The sequence below is a fragment of the Ctenopharyngodon idella genome, chromosome 2 (genome assembly GCF_019924925.1).
Source record: "Ctenopharyngodon idella isolate HZGC_01 chromosome 2, HZGC01, whole genome shotgun sequence".
NCBI classification, from domain to species: Eukaryota; Metazoa; Chordata; class Actinopteri; order Cypriniformes; family Xenocyprididae; genus Ctenopharyngodon; species Ctenopharyngodon idella.
Window position 1 is genome coordinate 22046694 of NC_067221.1, and position 22721 is coordinate 22069414.

General features: G+C 38.4%; 1 protein-coding gene across 1 annotated transcript in view; it reads right to left on the minus strand.

Annotated features, from left to right (window-relative positions):
- ephb3a (eph receptor B3a) overlaps positions 1–22721 on the minus strand; it is a 34647-nt gene that overhangs the window by 11166 nt on the left and 760 nt on the right. Inside the window, exons 2-12 of the mRNA XM_051874853.1 lie at positions 19339–19403; positions 17300–17584; positions 16357–16744; positions 11889–12044; positions 9614–9949; positions 7803–7927; positions 7259–7415; positions 6714–6822; positions 4091–4143; positions 3291–3413; positions 921–1168 (exon numbers count right to left, since the gene is read on the minus strand). Coding sequence (XP_051730813.1) covers positions 921–1168; positions 3291–3413; positions 4091–4143; positions 6714–6822; positions 7259–7415; positions 7803–7927; positions 9614–9949; positions 11889–12044; positions 16357–16744; positions 17300–17584; positions 19339–19403 — 2045 coding nt within the window. The remainder of the gene's footprint in view (positions 1–920; positions 1169–3290; positions 3414–4090; positions 4144–6713; positions 6823–7258; positions 7416–7802; positions 7928–9613; positions 9950–11888; positions 12045–16356; positions 16745–17299; positions 17585–19338; positions 19404–22721) is intronic.

Here is a 22721-nt window from a genome sequence, read left to right on the forward strand (position 1 = left end):
GGAAGATGTTACAACTTTTAGAATGCAACTGGACATTTCTGAATGGTTAGTGGATAAATTTATGTAGTTGCTGTGGAGTTGATTCAACTCATCAACTAGCATGTGCTGTCATGTTCACCGTTTGTGAAGCAGTCCGGCGTAAAATGACGGCATGGCAACAATACTCAACTACAACAACTCTTCCTCTTCTCTAAAGCAGCCCAACATGGCCTCACCCCCTTTGTTGCGTGTTCTCGGAGGCAGAGTTTATGTAAATGTTGGGGTTTGTGATGTCACTAACCCAGGAAGAAGCTTGTTGTAGTCCCTACCAGCCATTTCTTGTAGTGAATTATCTCAGAAAATATCTCCCTTCGCATTGAACTTTGAGCGCTGTAACTTTGCAGACGTTGTTTATGCTCAAACAGCAACATTACACACTAACTAAAGTTAAAAAAAAGTGAAATCATAATCAAACACCCCTTTAATATTTATAATTCGTAGTTTTTATTTTATTTACTTTTATTACCAGTTTAATTTGAAAATGTGATGTAAAGGCCTCTGGTCAATGAAATCATATTCTATATGTTTGCTTTTGTTTGAACTCACTTTTACTTATTAAAACAGTATAAATTTGACTGTGGATTTTATTAGCTCCAGAAGAGAGTGTGTTATCCATCATGATAAATAATGGAAACATTTTAAAAAATGTATTTAATATATTTTTGTGAAATGTATCAGTGGGCAAATTTAACAGGGTTAGAAACACGTTAACCTGGGTAATTTAGCCGGGCCATACTAATGATGTCTAAAATGCCCATGGGCTCAGTTCCTGATGCTGAGGAATCGCGCACAATAATACCAGGAATGTCTTTTAATGTAAACTAAATAAGTAAGGCTAATGCAGTAAAATGGTTTTGCATCAAAAATGATCTCAGTCTTACTCTAAGGAAGGAGTCGAGCGCTCCGTTCTCCATGAACTCTGTGACAATAAGCACCGGGCAACTCCTAGTCAGAACTCCTTCCAAGTGGATGACGTTCGGATGGTCAAACTGGCCCATGATACTGGCCTCGCTAAGAAAGTCCCGCCTTTGGCACTCTGTGTAGCCCGCCTTTAGCGTCTTGATGGCCACGGTTGCTTCCTTTCTGCCAGGCTGTTTGAGTCGGCCTCGACACACCTCCCCGAACTCTCCTGAATGAATGGAACAGAGAGGAAGAGGAGAGAGGGAGTGGGGTGGGGGCGTGAGGGAGAGGGAGGATTATTGGTTTGAGCTTAGGATAAAAAAATCATTCGAGGGAAGAAATGATATACCGCTGAAAGACCAAGGAAAGTGCAAGAGAGAGAGAGAGAGAGAGAGAAGAGCGGATGGCAACAGTTTAGAGTTTGAAAAGGCAGGGGACGGATGGAGAGAGAGGGTGAGAGAGGAGTTTAGGGACAGGCTGTGGAGAGGGAGGAGAGAGAAATTTAAGGGTTGTGGGAGTTTTGGGCCTGGACTCTGGATGTGAAAGTTTGAAATGAGGTGGAAAGAAGTGATTCAGATCGTAAAACATGAGAGTGGCCAAGCACAAGCACAGGGATAAACAAATAATAATAAAAAAAACATAGGTAAAGGCAGCAAGCAGCATGCATATGGTTAGTAATATAATAAACTCTCTACGTTATCTTCCATGAATTTAGTTTATTATAAAAATGGTTTAAAGGGATAGTTCACCCAAAAATGAAAATTCTGTCATCATTTACTCACCATCAAGTTGTTCCAAACCTGTAAGAATTTTTTCTTCTGCTAAACACAGGAGTTGATGGTACACTCAAAAAAAAATTATTTGTTGGATTTACTTAAAAAAGCAGTGTCAAGTGGCTCCACACAACTATATTGAGTAATTTCTACAAATAACAATTTAGTTGGATGAACACAAGAGATTCAAGTGAAGCTGACAAAATTTCTTTGAGTAAATATAAATCATTTGAATTTGTCACTATTGCATAATATTTATATGTGCAGTTTAATTAATAATGTTATGTTAAATTTATAGAAGTTTATTACACAAGGTGAACACTCATTGAACAAACTCAATGTAATTGAGAGCAGAAATTCCATCCTATAAACATGTGTATATGAGTGCTCACAGCCTAAACACAGGCGACACTCTTCTGCATAATGGTAACCACAAAATTCAAAAAAACATTACAGAAACTCCTCTAAATGTCCAACATAACTGAACATTAAACACTAACATAAACTAACAACATATTTACCTTTACTGAAAAACACATAAAATAACACTTTAATCCCTAAATTTACTCCAAATGCAGTCCCTTGCAAAGCATGCTGGGAACTACGGATCCACTGCCCAGTTAGTTATGTCAACATTAATTTGTGCGTTTCACTCAGCAATGTTAAGTTGACTGAACAAAAACTTAAGTAAAGCTGACAATAATCATTTTTAGTAGAAACAACTCAGTTAAATTAAGTTCATGTAGTTACATGAGTTTTTTAAGTACGTGAACATGGATGGATTGAGTGAAACTAACAACAGTGAAAGTTTTTTTTTTTTTTTTGAGTGCAACTGTTTGGTTGCTCACATTCTTCAAAATATTTCTGTGTTCTCCAGAAGAAAGAAAGAAAAACGTTGGAACAACTTGAGGGTGAGTAAATGATGACAGAATTTTCTTTTTTAGGTGAACTATCCCTTTAAGCTATTTAAATAATAGATATTGTTGTAAATGAATATTTTAAAACTTTAAATATTTTGTCCAAGGCAGTGATTCTCAACTAGTGTGTTGCAGATCTGTTCAAACAGGGACTAAGGACAGCAGGGGAAAAAATACTTAATGTAAATTATTAAATGCAACCAATCCTCCATAGTTATGACAACAAATAGGCTCATTAAAAGGGAGAAGAAAAGGATGTCCAATCAAATTATACAGCATTTTCATGCAAATTCATAAATGACATCGTAAAATATCTAAAAATAGAAAAGTTAACAATATTTCACCATATTACTATTTTTACCCTTATTTCTGACCAATGCAGCCTTGATAAGCATAACAGTCTTCTTTCAAAAACAACATGAGTTTTGATATTGCTGGACCTATGCAGTATATGGCAATAATCATAAATATCAATGTTTGGTTTTAAAGACTCTTTGTTACTTTTGTATGACAAATAATTTTGGTCATGTAAAATCTGGGTCTTGAAGCAAAACCAGTTTAAAACCACTGATTCTAAGCATGCTGGGAAACATACATTCTTCATAATGACTATTAATCAGAAAGACCTGGTTTTGTTTTAATACTGAGGAATGTGGTTTACCTGCTCCAATGACTTCCTCTATCTTCACACATGAGATGTCAATCTCTCTGGCAAACTCATGAACTGCCTCGTTCGGGTCCTCGTATGTAAAAGGGTCAATGTAAACTTTTACGCCCGGTGATACTAAAACGAAAAGAAGTAAAGAAGAATATGTTTGTTTATTTTTTATTACTGTTTTATGGGCATTTGCTTTTAATATGATATGTGCGTTGTGCCAATAACAAAAACAAACCAAAAAGTAAAATATGCAAATAAAATATAATCAAATTCAAAGCATTATATAAGGACTTGCCCCTGAATGTTTTTCATGATAAATTACAAGGTAACTATTTATTACAAAATAATAAAAAAAATGTTTTACTGTAAAAATACATATATTGTCTTGATGAATACAGATATAGTTTTCACACTAAATTATATGGTAATTCACACTTTTTTACTTCTAAAACCATACATTGTAAAATTATGGTTTGTTCCATTATATATATTTTTCACTATATATTTTTACATTTAAACCAATTAACATGTTTTTACTGCAGTATTTTTAACATTCTTTAACTATTAAAACTATGAACATTTTAATAGTGTAATAGTGGAAATTTAGATGGATATTTAGGTGAATACTATAGGTATCCGCCAGATCATGTCTCTGACTTTATATATTTTTAAATATGTTATATCATTGCATCATATTCACAAGATTTCTCTTGACAAATCAATAAATATGTATAGCACATATATAAATATCAATAAATATGTATAATATATATTCTAGGTCAACAGGGTGCAGTTATGCTCACCGTACTGCTGCAGTTTTTCAGTATACTCCAGCTCAGATCCAGTACGCTGTCGTCTGTAACCAGATTATACACACATTGAGAGTCTGGTTTAAGACTGGATTTACACAGTACAGGCACAAAAAATTTAACTGGGGCATCTTGTGAAAGAGAACATTTGAGTGCTTAAGGTGTTTCATATGCTTCAATCATAAATTATGTCCCTCAAATTGCACAAAAAGCTATTTTTTATCAATCTAAACTTATGAGGATGATTCACTCCCTCATGATTCACAGGCCTGATCTAGACCTTTTGAGCCATTTCTCGTCATTTGCACCTAATTGCAATATGGTACATGCAGAATTCAAAGGCCGGGTCACCACAACAAGCAGCGCGAAAGATCAGCCGTCAAGACTGTCTTGTCATCGCCTCTAACCAGAACTGCTCCATTACACGGTTCAGATGAGCCAAAATGTAGGTTATACTCTAAAAACAGTGAGTCAATTAAGACCAAATCATAGGTTGAAGCCTTAAGCGAGGAACAAATAACCAGGCCCAGAACATACATGCTAATCTGTGCTCAGTTCATGCCTGTATCAAGTGTCTGAAGACAGTGAACAGTGTATTTAAATCTCAGCCTTCTCATTAAGATCTCTTTGTTTCACTAACTCTGCATAAGTAGCATGTTTGAAAGGGAACGGGAGCAAAGGGGCCTATTGGAATTCACCATCTGTGGGATTCCTTTTGTCTCTTGACCTGTGCTAACAATGACGCCTGCTGCTAATTAGCATCTCATCTCCAATTTAAATGTCAGAAGGAAAAGAATGACGCTTCAGCGCACACACACACAAAGAAAACATTAGGATACTAGCACAGAGGGCATGAATGAGAGAGAAGAAAGAGCTTGAAGCGGAGAGGAGGAGACGCTTTGGCACAACAAGGCGGTCACAGTCAAGAAGAATGTGTCAAATAGACACAGTGGCAGTCTGCCGTCTCTGGAGTGATTGGCAACGTCCCAGTCTACGCTCGGATCTGGGCGAAGTGGCCTCAAATGAGCATCTTGTGAGAGTCTCATAAATATCCGAAGTCAGACGCACTTTGAAGTCTGTTTTGCAGTGCCCATCTGATCTCATTTTGCTGTTGCGCTATTGAGTTTGTTTGACACCAAGTACTGAAGCAATGATAAAAATAGCCTTTTGCTAAGTCAACATGATATTTAAATGCACCCTGTTTACTTTCTTACTATCTTACCACAAGTTCCTGGTCTAAAGGCGTGGTCACATTAGCAAAATTTCGGGAAGATTTCACAAGCAAAAAAGAAGCAGAAGTCACTTTCAAACCAAGCAGCTTTCTGTTGGTCAACGTGGCAAATCAACTTGAATATGTTGTAAAATATGCGTTTGGAAATCTTTTGCCCTCATGCGAAATTCTCGATTGTGTGGATTCCTACTGGAATGGACTCTTTTCACATTTCCGGAGTTTTCCGGAGCGGAAGTCGTCATATTTGAGTAAACATCTACAGTGGGGAGTGGGAGATGACAAATATAAATATAAATATAAATTTTGCATTCCCATTTTCTCCAAGAGCAAAAGAAAAAATCCACAATTGCACTTCTCTGATGAGAGAAAGATCTCACAGATGCTCAATTGGATTGAGTTCTGGGGACTTTGGAGGCCAAGTCAACACCTCAAACTCGTTGTTGTGTTCCTCAAACCATTCCTGAACCATTTTTGCTTTGTGGCAGGGCGCATTATCCTGCTGAAAGAGGCCACAGCCACCAGGGAATACCGTTTCCATGAAAGGGTGTACATGTTCTGCAACAATGCTTATGTAGGTGGTACGTGTCAAAGTAACATCCACATGGATGGCAGGACCCAAGGTTTCCCAGCAGAACATTGCCTAAAGCATCACACTGCCTCTGCCGACTTGCCTTCTTCCCATAGTGCATCCTGGTTCCATGTGTTCCCCAGGTAAGCGACGCACACGCACCCGGCCATCAACGTGATGTAAAAGAAAATTTGATTCATCAGACCAGGCCACCTTCTTCCATTGCTCTGTGGTCCAGTTCTGATGCTCACGTGCCCACTGTTGGTGCTTTCGGTGGTGGACAGGGGTCAGCATGGGCACCCTGACTGGTCTGCGGCTATACAGCCCCATCCGCAACAAACTGAGATGCACTGTGTATTCCGACACCTTTCAGAACCAGCATTAACTTCTTGAGCAATTTGAGCTACAGTAGCTCGTCTGTTGGATCGGACCACACAGGCCAGCCTTCGATCCCCATGTGCATCAATGAGCCTTGGCCACCCATGACCCTGTTGCTGGTTCACCACTGTTACTTCCTTGGACTACTTTTGATAGATACTGACCACTGCAGACCGGGAACACCCCACAAGAGATGCAGTTTTGGAGATGCTCTGACCTAGGCGTCTAGCCAGCACAATTTGGCTCTTGTCAAACTTGCTTAAATCCTTACGCTTGCCCGTTTTTCCTGCTTCTAACACATCAACTTTGAGGATAAAATGTTCACTTTCTGCCCAATATATTCACCCACTAACAGGTAACGTGATGAAGAGATTTTTCACTTCTCCTGTCAGTGGTCATAATGTTTAAATCATGTACGGGTGTTCATAGGTAAAACTTACCTAAGGCAAACAACAGCAATGACCACCATGGCAAGGATGACCACAAATCCAGCCGAGGCAGAGCCCACAATGAGCGGCAACAGGTCCTGTACTGACCGCTCTGGGTCATCTGTCAGATGAATTTAAATGCATTAAAAAAACCAATAATAGAAAAATAGGTAAAGCTTCATATGAAATGTTTCTTCTAAAATACATCAGGAACAGACATAGCTGTTGACATACGGTAAGAGTACAAAACTATAAAATGAATACGGATGACAAAGCTTAGATCATACAGGAGGAATTTAATGTGAAATATTCATATTGAAATATTTGACTTAGACACATGCAACATTTCTAGGGTATTTTTCTCAGGAGAAATACCTGAGAAGCTGGAGATTAAAGCTCAGTACTGTCTAGGAGAAACAATTCGGATATTACAGAGATCTCATTTGTGATAATCCTTTCCTATGGGTAGGTTTATATGGTTTGTCCTATAAAAATGCACTTGGCCACTCAGTATCTTTGCAATAGATGCAAAAGAAATAAAACGTCTGTGTACTTACCATACAGACTTGTACTGAAGTCCACCGGGTTGCTATAACGTCCGTACCCAGCTACCGTCCGAGCACGTACCTGCACAACGTACACCGTGCCAGCTTTTAAACCTTCCACTTTGGCCGAGGTGTGCTGGGCGGTGACCGTGTGAGAGAACGACTCTCCCTGAGAAAAAGAAAAACATACACACTGAATGGCCAAAACTAGACTCTTGAGTCATTCAATGCTTAAAGTGAATGTTTAGTTAACAGTTTTCACTGCAATTAGCAGATCAAAAGTATTTGAAAAGACATTCCAGGGCTAAAACTGTGATCCAAACACGCGGCGCAAGTAAATCCTATAGACGAATTAAGCTCCGCTCTTTTTAGCATTAGCCATTGGGTTTTGACCAGTGGCCATCTGTTGTTCCATTGTACTCCACTTTAAGTCGAGCCAGGGTTACTTTGAGCTCACGCCAGTTAAACCCATGCTGGGTGCCTGGTGTAATGTCATCTGGCTCAGGTTCAAGAGTTCTTCAGTCAGGGGTGATTTAGATGCACAGCAGTTCCTCACCCTCTCCTGGTACTTGATCTCATAATCCAGGATCACGCCATTGGGCCGCTCTGGGGGCAGCCAGGAGAGGCTGAGAGTGCCAGCTGTGGCCCGCATTAAGTGGACGGTAGGGACCGCGGATGGAGCTGGAAGTGTTAAGAGATGGAGAGAGAGAAAAGTTGAATAACTTTATTAGAATAACATCAGATTATTTAAGGCAGTGTCTCTTAAAGGGTTAGTTCACCCAAAAATGAAAATTCTGTCATTAATTACTCATGTCCCTCATGTCGTTCCACACCCGTAAGGCCTTCATTCATCTTCAGAACACAAATTAAGATATTTTTGATGAAACCCGAGAGGTATATGACTCGTCCATAGACAGCAATATAATTAACACTTTCAAGGGCCAGAAAGGTACTAAAGACATCGTTAAAACAGTCGATGTGACTGAAGGTTCAACCTTAATTTCATGAAGTGACAAGAATACTTTTTGTGCGCAAAAATAACGACTTTATTTATTATCCTTACGCAGTTGCCGCAGTAAGCACAGTGTAGGCATCCGTGTTGATGTCCAAATGCCAGCTCAGTATTGGCCAAAGCTGCACACATGAGCAGCACAACACATGCGTGTGATGCTGATGCAGGAGCCGGCCAATAATGAGTCGGCATTCTGACGTAGAACCTGGAAGCGGTAGATGTAAACAACATAAGAGAATGATACAGAAGAGAAGATATTGTTGAATAAAGTCATTATTTTTGTTTTGTTTTTGCGCACAAAAAGTATTCTCGTCACTTCATAAAATTAAGGTTGAACCACTGCAGTCACGTCAACGTTTTTAACAATGTCTTTAGTACCTTTCTGGACCTTAAAAGTGTCGATTATATTGCTGTCTATGGATGAGTCATATACCTCTCGGATTTCATCAAAAATATCTTAATTTGTGTTCTGAAGATGAATGAAGGTCTTGCGGGTGTGGAACAACCATAGCGTGCAATTAATGACAGATTTTTCATTTTTGGGTGAACTAACCCTTTAACTGGTGGATCGTGACCCCAAAGCGGGTCACTAGTCTGTTCTGAAAGAAAGATTTTAAAAAGAAAACCTTATGAAGTAGTTTGACATAATCTTTAATAATTTTTCTTAAATTAATCTTTCTTAAATAACTTTAGGACACCAAACAATAGACATTTATGTTTTTCATAAAAAAAAAAAAAAAAAAAAAAATGGGAATCATGTCTCACAGGGAGAACCCCTGCAGACCCTCATGACTGTATTTCAAGGTTAATGATTCTCCTAAAAAAAATCGACCTTTTCATGACAAGGCAAGTTCAGAGGTGATGTGACTCAAAAATGTAATGATATTTATAGATGAATCATTTATGATATTTCAAAAATAAAAGACATTTAAAAAAAAATAAAATATATATATATATATATATATATATATATATATATATATATATATTGAATGTATAGTAAAAATGTGCTTTAAATGTTTACTTTTCACCCCATTTTAGGAGTAATTGAATTTAAATATTTCTTGAACATTGTAAAAAAAAAAAGAAAAAGATTTTTCAAACCATATGTATTGTTTTTTTCAAAATCAACATGATTACAAAGAGTACATTTCTTAGAACTTGGCACATGTGTTTTAAATTTATAAAAGATTTTCTCCTTTTCTTTATTGTAGACACTGTTATTTGTCATTGACCCTTGTGCCACCATTTAATAAAAGCAATAAGCAATACCGTGATTTTACCTGATTGAGGAGTATAAGCACAGTCTCCTGTGGTTTACTGGTTTATTAGACAATTGAAAATGAATCTCTCACCTGCTTGATTGGTGGTGATATTGACAGTGGCATATTGTGGGGAGGCTGGACTCTTGGGGGACACCCCGTTAACAGCCTGGATCTCAAAGCTGTAATGGGTGTGTGCTTGTAGATTCCTCACTGCCGCCTGCCTCTCGGCCAGACCCAGTCGCCGTGGCGACACCTCCACGTTATCATCACACCGTGCACAGGACCCACCATCGTGCAGGCACTTTTTACACACCACATTATACACCACGTCCTCTCGCCCGCCTAAATCCCGTGGCTCGGACCACTCCAGTGACACCGAAGTCTCGTTCACACTGGAGATCACGTTTAAAGGAGCAGAGGGAACAGCTAGGAAGACAATGGTAAAGTGTTATAGACCTTGTGCGCCAGAGAAACAAGCGAACAGTCATCTTTAGAAATTTGTGTTTGAACTTCCGTTTTTGTGGTATCTCTGTATATTTCTATGGCATCGCTGTCGAAGAGTTATTAGCTGGTAAATAAATTTACTTATTGTAGAGTTAACGAAAGACCATTGTTACGTTTGATACGGATGTCATAAGCAGACCAGGATGATTTTAAAATGGGTGGTTCATTCATAAATCCATAAGATCTTATCTTCATGCTGTGGACAGAACACGAAAAGGGGCGGGGCTACACAAGGTCTATACTTGTGGAATATGCATAATTTAAAGGATTAGTTCACTTTCAAATGAAAATTACCCCAAGCTTTACTCACCCTCAAGCCATCCTAGGTGTATATGACTTTCTTCTTTCTGATGAACACAACTGGATAAATATTAATAAACATTCTTACGCATCCGAGCTTTATTATGGCAGTAAGCGTTACCAAGCGAGTATGAGCTGAAGAAATTGTCTCCATCCACATCCATCCATCATAAACATATTCCACACGGCTCCGGGGAATAATAAAGGCCTTCTGAAGCGAAGCGATGTGTTTGTGTAAAAAAAAAAAAATCCATGAAGTAAAATATCTAGCTTCCGCCAGACTGCCTTCCGTATTCAACTTAGAAAGAAAGTGTAAAACTCTCACAGTTCAAAAAGCTTACGCTACGTCCTACGCCTTCCCTATTCAAATTATGGAAAAAGCTTAACTGACGCGACGCCAGTTTACACTTTCTTCGTAACTTGAAAATGGAAGGCGGTCTGACGGATGCTAGATATTTTACTTCATAACTCGTTTTTTTTACACAAATGCATCGCTTCCCTTCAGAAGGCCTTTATTAACTCCCTGGAGCCGTGTGGAATATGTTTATGATGGATGGATGTGGATGGAGACAATTTCTTCAGCTCATACTCGCTTGGTAATGCTTACTGCCATTATAAAGCTCGGATGCATCAGGATATTTATTAATATTTCTCCGACTGTGTTCATCAGAAAGAAGAAAGTCATATACACCTAGGATGGCTTGAGGGTGAGTAAAGCTTGGGGTAATTTTCATTTGAAAGTTAACTAATCCTTTAATAGGCCAAATACGATGTCCTGGAGCAAAAAAAAATTCTGCACATATCCTACAGCATATGTTTAGTCAGGAATAAAAAAAACACCTTAGTTTTGTAGATTGTTACACAGTAATCCAACACTAATTAAAAAAATCAAGATGCTTAAAGTCAGACAGCAATTGGTTAAATTATCTAATTATCCCTGCATATTTGTTCCAAAAATGTCTAACTAAGATTTACAATGCACACTATAGTTAAATTGTCAGGGTCAAATCTATAACCAATGAATCTTGCTCAGTGAATCATGATGTAAACTAATTAAATCCAGAAGCTGGATTTTCAAAGCACAACTGCCTAAGGAACTGGAAGCTTTGGTTACAATTATTGAAAAAAAAAAAGTTCTTATTTTGCATACCTCCAGCACAATTCAGTTTTTTGTTTTTTTAAATATATAAATTACAAACAACATTCAGACTTCCTGAAAGTGTTTCAAAAGACCTCCACTGCAAAAAAAGCTCTCCAACCGGGGGCTTTTGCAACACATTGCATCAATGTGTGAATTTATGTGATATTTCCAATTAAATCCATGTGTCAAGATTCAACAGCGTTGAAGCTAACTAGTTATAATCGCACACTTTATGCGCTAGATGCTGAGAACCGACAGGCTTACATTAGCGATCATGACCTTTTTATCAACACATTTTTCCGTGTCATTAGTCGCCACATCAAACGGGGCGAATGCACAGAGCAGACCTTTTCAACATACAATTAGCACAATGTGGGAGCTATCTTAATTTAACAAGTGCCATTGATGATCATCACTTACTAGTGCAGGCCGTGTCAGGGGGGTCGCTGTCAGCGCGGTAGTAACCGTTTTGACAAGGGCACACGCTGGATGCCCTAGAGCTGGCCCGGCTGTTGGAAGGGCACGGCGTACAAGAACCCTCGCCCTGTTTGGATTTGAAAGTCCCTGGGGTGCACGCTAAAGGAAGAAAAAAGGTGTTGTCATTTTGTCATTTTCAAAAATGAATTGCAAAAATACTATGCAAAGTAAAATACATATTATTTTTTACTTTTTTTTAGTACAATGGAAACAGGTTAACCTTTAACATTAGCTTCTAAACTGATTTTTTGTCAAAAAAAAAGAAAAAAGTACCATCACTGAGTCAGCCTAAACACATTTAGCTCATTAACAGACCATTCCAGATTAAATACAAGTTAAATCCACAACATCTGTGGCATGATACTGGTTACCACAACATTTTTTTTGACAAGTCCCTACTTTTCTTCCAAAAGAGAGAGAGAGAAAAAAATCTTGGTTACAATGAGTCACAATGGAACAGAATGGGACCAATCACAAGTATAGCCAAAAACTAAAACAATCTGTTTGTTTTTAAAACATGATTTTAGTGTGAAACATCACTTACTAACCTTTCTTAGTTATAGCCAGTTTACTTTATTGCCATGACGCCTAAGATTCTAAAAATAACCCGTAAAAATAACAAGAACAACTGTACAATTCAAATAATACTCAAGTTTTAACAGAATTGTTGATTTTATATTATAAGCTTTACATGTCTCCTTTTAAATCTTCCAAAAATGGCCCCATTCACTTCCATTGTAAGTGCCGTACCGTAACTTCATTGTCAAGACAACTAAATGCCTAAAACCCTAAAACAACCATACAAATTAAAAGAACAACTTTACAGCTCAAATAAACACTCTAGTTTTAATAGAATCACTAATGTAAGTGTTTTCATATCATAACCGTCACATTTCTGAATTATTGATTTTATATTATAAGATTTACATTTCTCCTTTTAAATCGTCCAAAAATGGCCCCATTCACTTCCATTGTAAATGCCTCACTGTAACTTCAATGCCACAACAATGTAACGCCTTAAACCTAAACAACCATAAAAAATAACAAGAACAACTTTACAAGCTCAAATAACACTCCCTAATTACTTCCATTGTAAGTGTTGCCACAGAAACTTTGATTTTTGCTTCTTTCTTTTTTTAGAAAATGATTTCCTGTAGTAACCAACATTATGCCACACATATTGTCAGTTGAGCTTAACTTGTATCAAACCTAGAATATTCCTTCAAGTTTCCCACTTTTTACAGTGTACCACTTCATATCCAAAATAAAATCTGGGTTATGAACCAGCTGGAAATCACTGGCATAAACTATTTTTCCATTGCAAAAATGACACATTTCAGAATACGATTCAAAACATTTATAATAATAATAATGAATCACCCAAGCTCAGATAAAGTTAGTTTGTTAACTGCACCGCCGAGGGCAAACTGTGTTATAATGACGCACTAAAGTCAGTCCGTTGGTTTTAGAAGAAAATGGCTGATGTAACAGTCTGGCTGAGGAATCTGTAGCTTTCACAAAGCTCTGTTTTTCCTGTAAACAATCCACCACGCCCGTATCTCCACTCAAAAACACTGCAGTTAATGGGGACCATGCTGAGAATCGTCTCCTGCTTGTGACACCGCAGGTGAATTATAACACATACAGAAAAAAATCGTCTTCAGTATTCCTCCCATGACACATATTGCTTCACGGCTAGTGTAATAAGACAGTGGAAAATCCGAGCGAGTGGCCCCTGCTCTCAACCTTAACACGCGTGGCGTTCCGCATTCAGACCGAGCGCGAGAATGAGACGGGAAGAGCTTTGAGAGAAAGAGAGAGAAAGAAAGTGAGAACATGCCAAACCTGACAGATAAATGTTAACTGGGTTTGGCTGTTTCTCTTGTGTGTGTGTGCGGATTAACGCTGGAAGGTGATAAAGGAAATTAGACACACTCTCCATTGGCCACGGCGCATCTCACGGCTGTATAGCGCGGCCCGGGAGAGTCGTTTATCAGTCCTTTAAGGCAAGCTCTTAACCTTGAACAACCAGATGGAAACAAATGAGCCGCCACATACTGGCAATCTCAAAGGAAGTTCCCCTCTATCCACCAGTTCCTTCCCAGAGAACAGTCCAGGAGGCCCGTCCAATTCACATTTTATTACTCTGAGCCCACCTCATCATTTGCTCACACACCCTCTCTCCTCCCCCACTCTCTCTCTCTCTCTGTGTAGTCTATCTTTTAATTTTCCCCATTACTCTCCCAGACTCGCGTTGGAGAATTGGTCTTTCCTTCTGCAGCACCATCCGTTTCTGGTATATCGCTCTGTTAGGACCCTATCAGATGTGTCAATGGAAGCTGTGGGCTGCGCCGTTGGCAGCTTTGTTCTATGACACCACTGCAGTCCTCCACCCATTACTGAAATTCTCTCTCCTCTGTGCTGAGCCCAGATAAAGTCTGCGGAGAGACTGTGGATCAGTACGGCCGAATCCTCGCATTGTTCTTGCTGCTCGAGACTCCAGATTCTGGACTGGCAGGCGATACTAGCCTTGTTCAGCTCCTAAATTCTGGCCTTTTCATATTCACCTAAAAATCCTATTAGCAGTTTTGCTCCTTTAACCCCAGAATGCAAAGTGGAATCCAATTAGTGAATAGTCTTATAACACTGCTTGTGTCAAAGCCAAATGATTTTTATTTCTTCTATTGAATACAAATAGAGAATGTACTGGCTACACTTATTCATTTAATAAAACTAAACAGGGATATGGGGCGTGGAGGTCCAAAATGACACCAAAAAGCACTGTAAATGTTTCATAAAAGCAGTTAATGGGACTACTCACAAATTAATTCCCATTTACTTTTATTAAATGGAAAATAGTGAATGAATTTTCATCATACGTGATTTAAATTGTACATGTGTGTTTTAAGTCCACATTTGTGTTCTTACAAGACAAATTTGCAATCATAAAACCTTTTTTTGGGGGCATTTGAAGGAGTACTCAATTTAAAAAAAAAAGAGTATACACTAGTGTTCAAAAGTTTGGGGTCGGTAAGATTTTTTAAACGATTTTTAAAGTCTCTTATGCTCATAAATTCTGCATTTATATTGTGGCAGTAATATTGTGAAGTATTATTACAATTTAAAAGAACTGTTTTATATTTTAATATATTTTGAAATATATTCATGTGATGTCAAAGCTGAATTTTCAGCAACCATTACACCAGTTGTCAGTGTCACATGATCCTTATTGAGCCACATATGTAAACTAAGGGTATGCAAACTCATTTTTAATATAAAAATAGCAAACCACTGAAATTACTTCACATCATCAAAGAATTAGTTCACATCATCTACGAATGTTAATTTATTAGTTCACTTCAGAATTAAAATTTCCTGATAATTTACTCACCCCCATGTCATCCAAGATGTTTATGTCTTTCTTTCTTCAGTCGAAAAAAAAAAAAATTATGGTTTTTCTCCATATAGTGGACTTCAACGGCTACCAATGGGTCGAAGGTCCAAATTGTAGTTTCAGTGCAGCTTCAAAGGTCTCCACACAATCCCAGATGTGGAATAAAGGTCTTATCTAACGAAATAATTGGTCATTCTCTAAAAAATATAAAAATTCATATACTTTTTAACCACAAATGCTCATCTTGCACTGCTCTGCGATGCGCCACGCATTACGTAATCACCTTGAAAGGTCACGTGTGATGTAGGCGGAAGACCGACATTGGCCGTTTGACTTAGTCTTTGCACGTTCGCTTTGTAAAAACACTTGCTTGGTACTTCTGCCTACGTCGCTCATGACCTTTCCAACGTAATTACGTAATGCGTAGCGCATTACAGAACTAGTGCAAGATGAGCATTTGTGGTTAAAAAGTATATAATTTTTTTATTTTTTTTAGAAAATAACCGATTGTTTCGCTAGATAAGACCCTTATTCCTTGGCTGGGATCGTGTAGAGCCCTTTGAAGCTGCACTGAAACTGCAGTTTGGACCTTCAACCCATTGGTAGCCATTAAAGTCCACTATATGGAGAACAATCCTGGAATGTTTTCCTCAGAAACCTTAATTTCTTTTCAACTGAAGAAAGAAAGACATAAACGTCTTGGATGACATGGGGGTGAGTAAATTATCAGGAAATTTTAATTCTGAAGTGAACTAATCCTTTAAGAAAAGATAATTTAACATGAAAAATGTAGCAAAAAATGCTATTCAGTATGAGGCATGTGTGTTAAAAATCTTGCAAAAAAAAATTTGCATTGCCAATGGCTGCATAAAAAAGGATAATAAAACCTCTCTGACCTGCAAGTAACCTTTGCGTTGCTTCCGTGATTTTTAATCCATATTGTAGCATCTGCCAGCATACACTCAAAAGCTTTAACCGGAATCCGCTTTACTCAGATTTAAAAAGCCAAACACTTACCCTGGCACTGAGTGTCTTTCTTGGCCGGCTCAAAGCCCGGCATGCAGGTGCACGCTCCCACGGGAACCATCCATTCTCCATCTCCGTTACAGTACAGCTTTAGAGGGACCGATTCCTCAGCGGCGTTTGGCACGCAGGCTCCGGCGGCGATGACCAGAGAGGTGGCCTCGGCACCAGTGGCCGTCTCGGGGAAGACAGCAAAGTTGGCAATGGTGGTAGAACACTTTTTAAAGAAGACCCTGGCCGAGATGAGGGACATGCAGGCGCCCAGGTCCTGGAAGGCCAGGTAGAAACCAGCTTTGGAAAGAGGACCGAAGCTCCGTACTTTGGTGTTGACGATTCCTGATTCCAGCAATGAGAAGCTCTCGTCGGGGGCAATGGTGTCCACCTGGGACAAAAGACAGATAAGGTAAAGACATTCAGTTGGACGTTTGTGTCCAATCATATTTGGAAGGGACCCAAATATTCTGTCATCCTTTACTTATTAAAGGTGTGGTCACATTAGCCAATTTTTGGCTAATTCTGTGTAAAATATTTCGCCCTCTCACAAAATTCCCAATTGTGTGATTTCCTATTGAAATTACAGGATTTCTCCTGTGAAAATTTGCTGAACAATGGTAAATGTGACCACACCTTAAACTTGTATGACTTACTTTCTTTTGCAGAGCACAAAAAATAATATTGGACTCCACTGATGCTCATAAAATGGACACTGACATAATATATTCTTTAGTGTTTCACAGAAGATAGAAAGTCAAACAGGTTTGGTATGACATGAGGGTAAGTAAATGATAGAATTTTTTGTTTTTTGCCAAACTATCCCTTTAAATATGTGTTATATTCCCAAGTAAATAGTGAAAATACCACTATTCACCAAAACATTGTGTATAAAGTGTATCGTTATGCAAAGTCTTAAATTAAAAGAAGTCATCATCTGGCTGACCTTCACGTAGGGATTCTCCCTCCAAGGCGGGCTGCTTGCTGTGGCCATGTCTCCATCAGATTCATAGTAGAACAGATTAAATGTCTCCTTACAGGAACCGGGAATATTGGGAATACTGCCACAGTCCCGCACAGAGAACTTGAGCTCCACGTAGACTCGAAGGACTCCTCGACGGGGGATGAAGTCTGTCCGGAGCCAGTTGTTCTGATTGGGCTCTAGTACGTTACAGACCTGGTATGTCCTGATGGGGCTCAAGTGGTCATCATATCCACTCACTTCCTCCCACTGAGAAGGGCATAAAATACTGTCAGTGACTTTCTTGAAATGTAACTGCATCCGTGAAGTATAATTTATCATTTAAGGTCTTACTGTGTGGCTTCCTTCCAAAGAAACAAGCAAAACATGGAACCCAGTGAGGCTATAACTTGTGACCTTCCTCACTCTTTATAGTGAAACCCTTCTTTGTATATAGTTTCTATTGAATGTAACAGAGTGTCATGACCAGGCGCAATGTAATAAAGATACATATGATAAAAATCTTCAATATTAACCCCAATCAGCTATGACAGGACAGTCAATTGCTTGGTTTCAATTTATGTTTTTCTTCATGTGAAGCTATTAATTTATACAAAAAATAAATGCAGTTCATGACTTAAATATACCTTTTTATGATAACCATTTTGTCATTTTTAAAAATAATTCTAATATTTTTTCAAAAATGTCAGGATAAAACAACTGTCTTGATATCATATTTGGCATAATCTTGTATTATTATCTTTTAGGGAAAAAAAAAAAAAAAAATTCTGTTTCACTGCTTTTTAATATAAAAAAAATGTCATGTGGTGCAACCAACAAGCATAAATATGCAGGGAAAAAAAACATAGAACATATATCATAGAGAGGACGCTCTTGAATATTTGTCAAGATCAATAAGTCTCTTAAAATATCAGATAATTTGGCCTTTTTAAGTCAAGGTTCGGGTTGTAAATGTCATGTGGTGCAACTCCCCCCCAAAATGCATATACTGTATGTATGAACAATTTATGATATTTGTAAAATCAAAAAGGTTTACTTTTTTGCCTTAAACATGTTTGAAAATGATAACAATGATGTGTAACACTCACATGTATTCAAAGTGTTAGAATAAAATTAACTTTTTACTTGATGGTTACAGCAAATGCCAATTTTAGAGTCATTAAATGGAAACTTTTCTTGAAAATGGTATAAAATCTTCACGATCTTCGTCATTGAACCATATATTAAACGTCATATTTTCGGATTGGCTGTGAAATCGTGTCACATTTTGGCGTTCAATATGGACCAACAAATTCTCACTGGAAAAGTGTTGCATCATGTCTGATTAGGACACAATGTCGCACAAAACACAGAAATCATAAAATCTAGATCTACTGATCGTTATGACGACGATACTTTAAGTTGTGCCCCAAAGCAGCACTAAATGGAAGTAGGAATAATGAACGACTCAAATGCTCAATTAAATTCATGTCGGTGGTTAGGGTAAATAGAAATGCTTTCTCAAAGGTGACATTTGGGTTCCCTGAACTTCTCACAACACAATTAAGAGGCATCGCAGCGAGTGGTAGCATGTGTTTATCTCCAGGTGTGAAGGAACACATTACTTATGATGATGCATGCCTTTTGAGATGCCAGACATCGAGCACAAGCCTGCGGAAAGGGCTGAGCTGCTTAAGATTGTTGCCATGGCAACCCATCATTTCCATTGACTGACTTCGCATGCACATTCCAAAGACAAATCATACTACGGGAGCGAGTGGATTTGGGTGGGGGGTGTCAGGCTTAAGGTCAGAATCGCTGTGGTTAATTTCTTCACCAGTCACATGTGTAAAATAAACTGCTCCTGTGAGTCTCTAGTACATTCTTGCGAACGGAGAGGCTGAGAGTGATTATTCTTGTTAATGGCCTCCTTTCATTTGTCTTGTTGATTAAGATCAATGCATGTGTTGATTAATATCCATCCTTATGGACAATTACAGACAGGAAAACGCTACAACACTCACCCCGCTTTCTGGATAGGTGGTCCACGCCAGCTCTGTAGTTGCCCACCTGCTGTCCATAAGAGTCTCTGCAAAACAGGCAATCAATGAGGCTCCGACAACAGCAGTCTCGATTCCAAACACAACAGAGCATCACCGTGCTAAAAACTGTAATTTAACCGGCTACATATCAAAGCACTTCACTCATTTGAATTCCCTGCATAGTCTGTGGAAGGCCTAATCACTGTTTTCACTCCGCACACTAATAACGCGATCCGCATTTATCTACCCACTCCAGCTCTGGCCTGTGGCTGATCTGAGAACAGATCCTGTTGCGTACCGCAGGGATGCTCGCAGCACAGTGACATTCTGCATCCCAGGCGCTCACTGTTCTCTAAATACACTCCGATCAGTGGAGCAAAACTGCATGAGCCAGCTTCCGCAAATTAACTGCACATGCGAATGTTTTATTCACTTTGTAAGTCGGCGTTCGATGAAGCCTAGCGCTCGCTTCAAATTAATGTGACACGCACACATCTGTGAGCAAATCCAAGGAATATTTAGAGCAGAACATCAACTTAGCTGATTAAGGCCCCGGTAAATACGTGTATGCGATGCGCGCTGGCAAACGTACACATGGTGTTTATGTGGATTGTACACCTCGCTTTAATAGTGCTGTAAATCACAGAGAGAGTTAATTGTGTGATGAAATAGCTGTAAGGGCATCTCGCTGTGTGAAATATTCATAAAATTGGGGGCCGATCTTTTGATGCTTTGATCAATTCCTTATGATCGTATTCAGTCTTTCCTTAAGGCTCTTTGCATCTGTGCATTTGGCTGCATCGTGGATTTTCATCATTTCTACACAAAGCAGCTTATCGCAGTCTATTTCACACAAATGAGTGTACAAGATGTTCTTTGAAACTTTGTATTGTACACTCAGCAGATATACAAAACACCTCATTATTCTTTAAAATCTTTTGTAACTCCGTTTGACTTTCAGAATGTAAAACTACTAAACAACCATTAAATGCATGTTTTACAGTGTTTATGGGAGGAATACAAGCAGTATATTAACACGCGCTTTAAAAAAGTAAATAAGGCCCGATCACACCAAGGAGGATAACCATTATGTTTTAATAACTATTTAATGCTATTAGAATAGGTGAAGTACACATCACAACTATAATGGTAACGACACAGAGGAATTATATTGATAAAAATATCATTATTGTTACTATTCTTGGTATGAATGAGCTTTTAATCTGACTGAAATCATACAAATCCAGTTTGCAAATCGATATGCGATTGTAGCTCGGCATCGTCCAGAATGTGTACATGTCGGTCGGACTACAATTGGACTTAACATTGTGCGTATACAAAAGTGATGTGCAGCAGACACAACACAAGCAAGATATGTTACTCGTCCATATCATTTATTTGTATACGCATTGTGCAATATATTCTTGAGCTGTCAGATTAAGGGGCCATTCACACAGAGTTTTTGCATTTAAAAATGTGAGACCCAGTGTAGTGGAATGGAAAAAATGCAAGGTATAAAGTTGCGTTTTTCAAAAGTTCAATTTTTTAATAAAAGTTTAAGCCTTTTTAGAACCCTGTCATGCACGAGACGCTGCAAAAGACGCAAGATGTGAGCGCAACAGTCAAAAATTCATTTAGCATAGAAAAAAAATGGGAAAACAGTGCAGTGAAATGCAAAAAATAAATGTAGCTTGATTATAGCTGTGCATGTAAACATTTAAGTGTTATTATCTTGTAATAACAATGTAATAACAAAAGCAGAAAAAACAATCACCCTACTTCAATCTACAGTAATGACAACCATTAATAGGGATAATATGCTACTCTTTTTTTTTCGTTTGTTTTATATTTATATGCCGTAGTGCCCGGAAGGCTTCTGACAGATGGACTGAATTGACACAGGGGACCTTGGATGCAGCTTTACACTTTTCCTCTTGTCATGAGGTGCCTGGCCCACTTGACCTCCATTGGAAGTGTAACTAATGTAGTCTGTTAAGAAACCTGCTTGGAAACTAGGCCTATGAGTCAAACACCTACTCTCTCTCTCTCTCTCTCTCTCTCTCTCTCTCTCTCTCTCTCTCACACACACAGACACACACACTATCGATTGAGATCCTGACGCTGAAACTGATGAAGAATCGAGGTAGTCAAGGCCAAGGTGAAGGAGTATCTGGCTCCACAGTAGTTAAGGATTGTTGGGACATGACCAAGGTGCATAATGATGCCAGCTATGCATGCATCTGCGCTAAAAATATGTAACAAGTCTTATCTTTGCCAAGCAGCAATTTGTTTTGAATATGAAATGAATAATTCTCAAGCATTAAATTACAAGGAGAAAGTGAGACTAATTAACTGTATGCATATATGCAATATGCAAACAATAGATTTTACGAATCTTTATATTTTTTATATATTTTAAATTACATTTGGGCTTGAGGGCTAGAACATATGATGGGGAGACTAACCTATTCATAAGAGTCCGCGACAAGAATGTAATGTGAAGTCAACAAACCTCAAAGGTATCAATAGCTTTTCCGAAACCACACCTATGCTCAATGTTGGCACGTTTCACCTCACCACTGTTTTCAAAATAGCAACTGACTTGGATTTAATTTCAAAATGCATTGTTACTTTGAAGCGACTCCCTTTTCTCACCTAGTATAGTCCTTTGAACAGCTGTGATCATGCAAGCCAATTAACATGTGTGGCAATTACACTGAAGTGATGCTGCTATCATCACTATCTGGGTAAAAGCCTTTAGGGTGAAATGTGTCACACCAGAGCAACAGGGGGCTTTCAGCAGTCCTAAACCATGTGTCACAAGCAGCACAAAGCACATCTGAAAATTTAACAACTACATGAGATTTTTAATACAGCAATGATCAAAGCAGAACACTGATCATAACCTCACAAGACTCAACACTTCCAAGCAGATTAAAAAGATGCTTGGGTGTGTAAAGAACATATTCATTTAACACAACGATTACTAATATAATTGATATAGTCTGTGGATTTACGGTTTGTTATAATAACAAAGGCACGGAGCATGTGGACAAACAGCATCGTCTGTATACATGGTCATGGACATGCCATAACACAAACATCTCACTGTTCTGTGTAAAGCTTCAGAAATAGAATTCCACACGGAATAAAACATTTCAGAAACAAACCTTTGGATATCAGAATTCTTCAGAATAACGGGAAATTAATTTAATCATGATTCAGAAACTGACACAGCCCTGGTATTGCTTTGAGTAAGGCTACACCTAAACGGACGTAATCTCTTCTCTATTTTCATTTAGGCTATTCACATTAAACACACAAAAATATTGTACATTTTGCAGCCGATTGCATATTCAACTGCA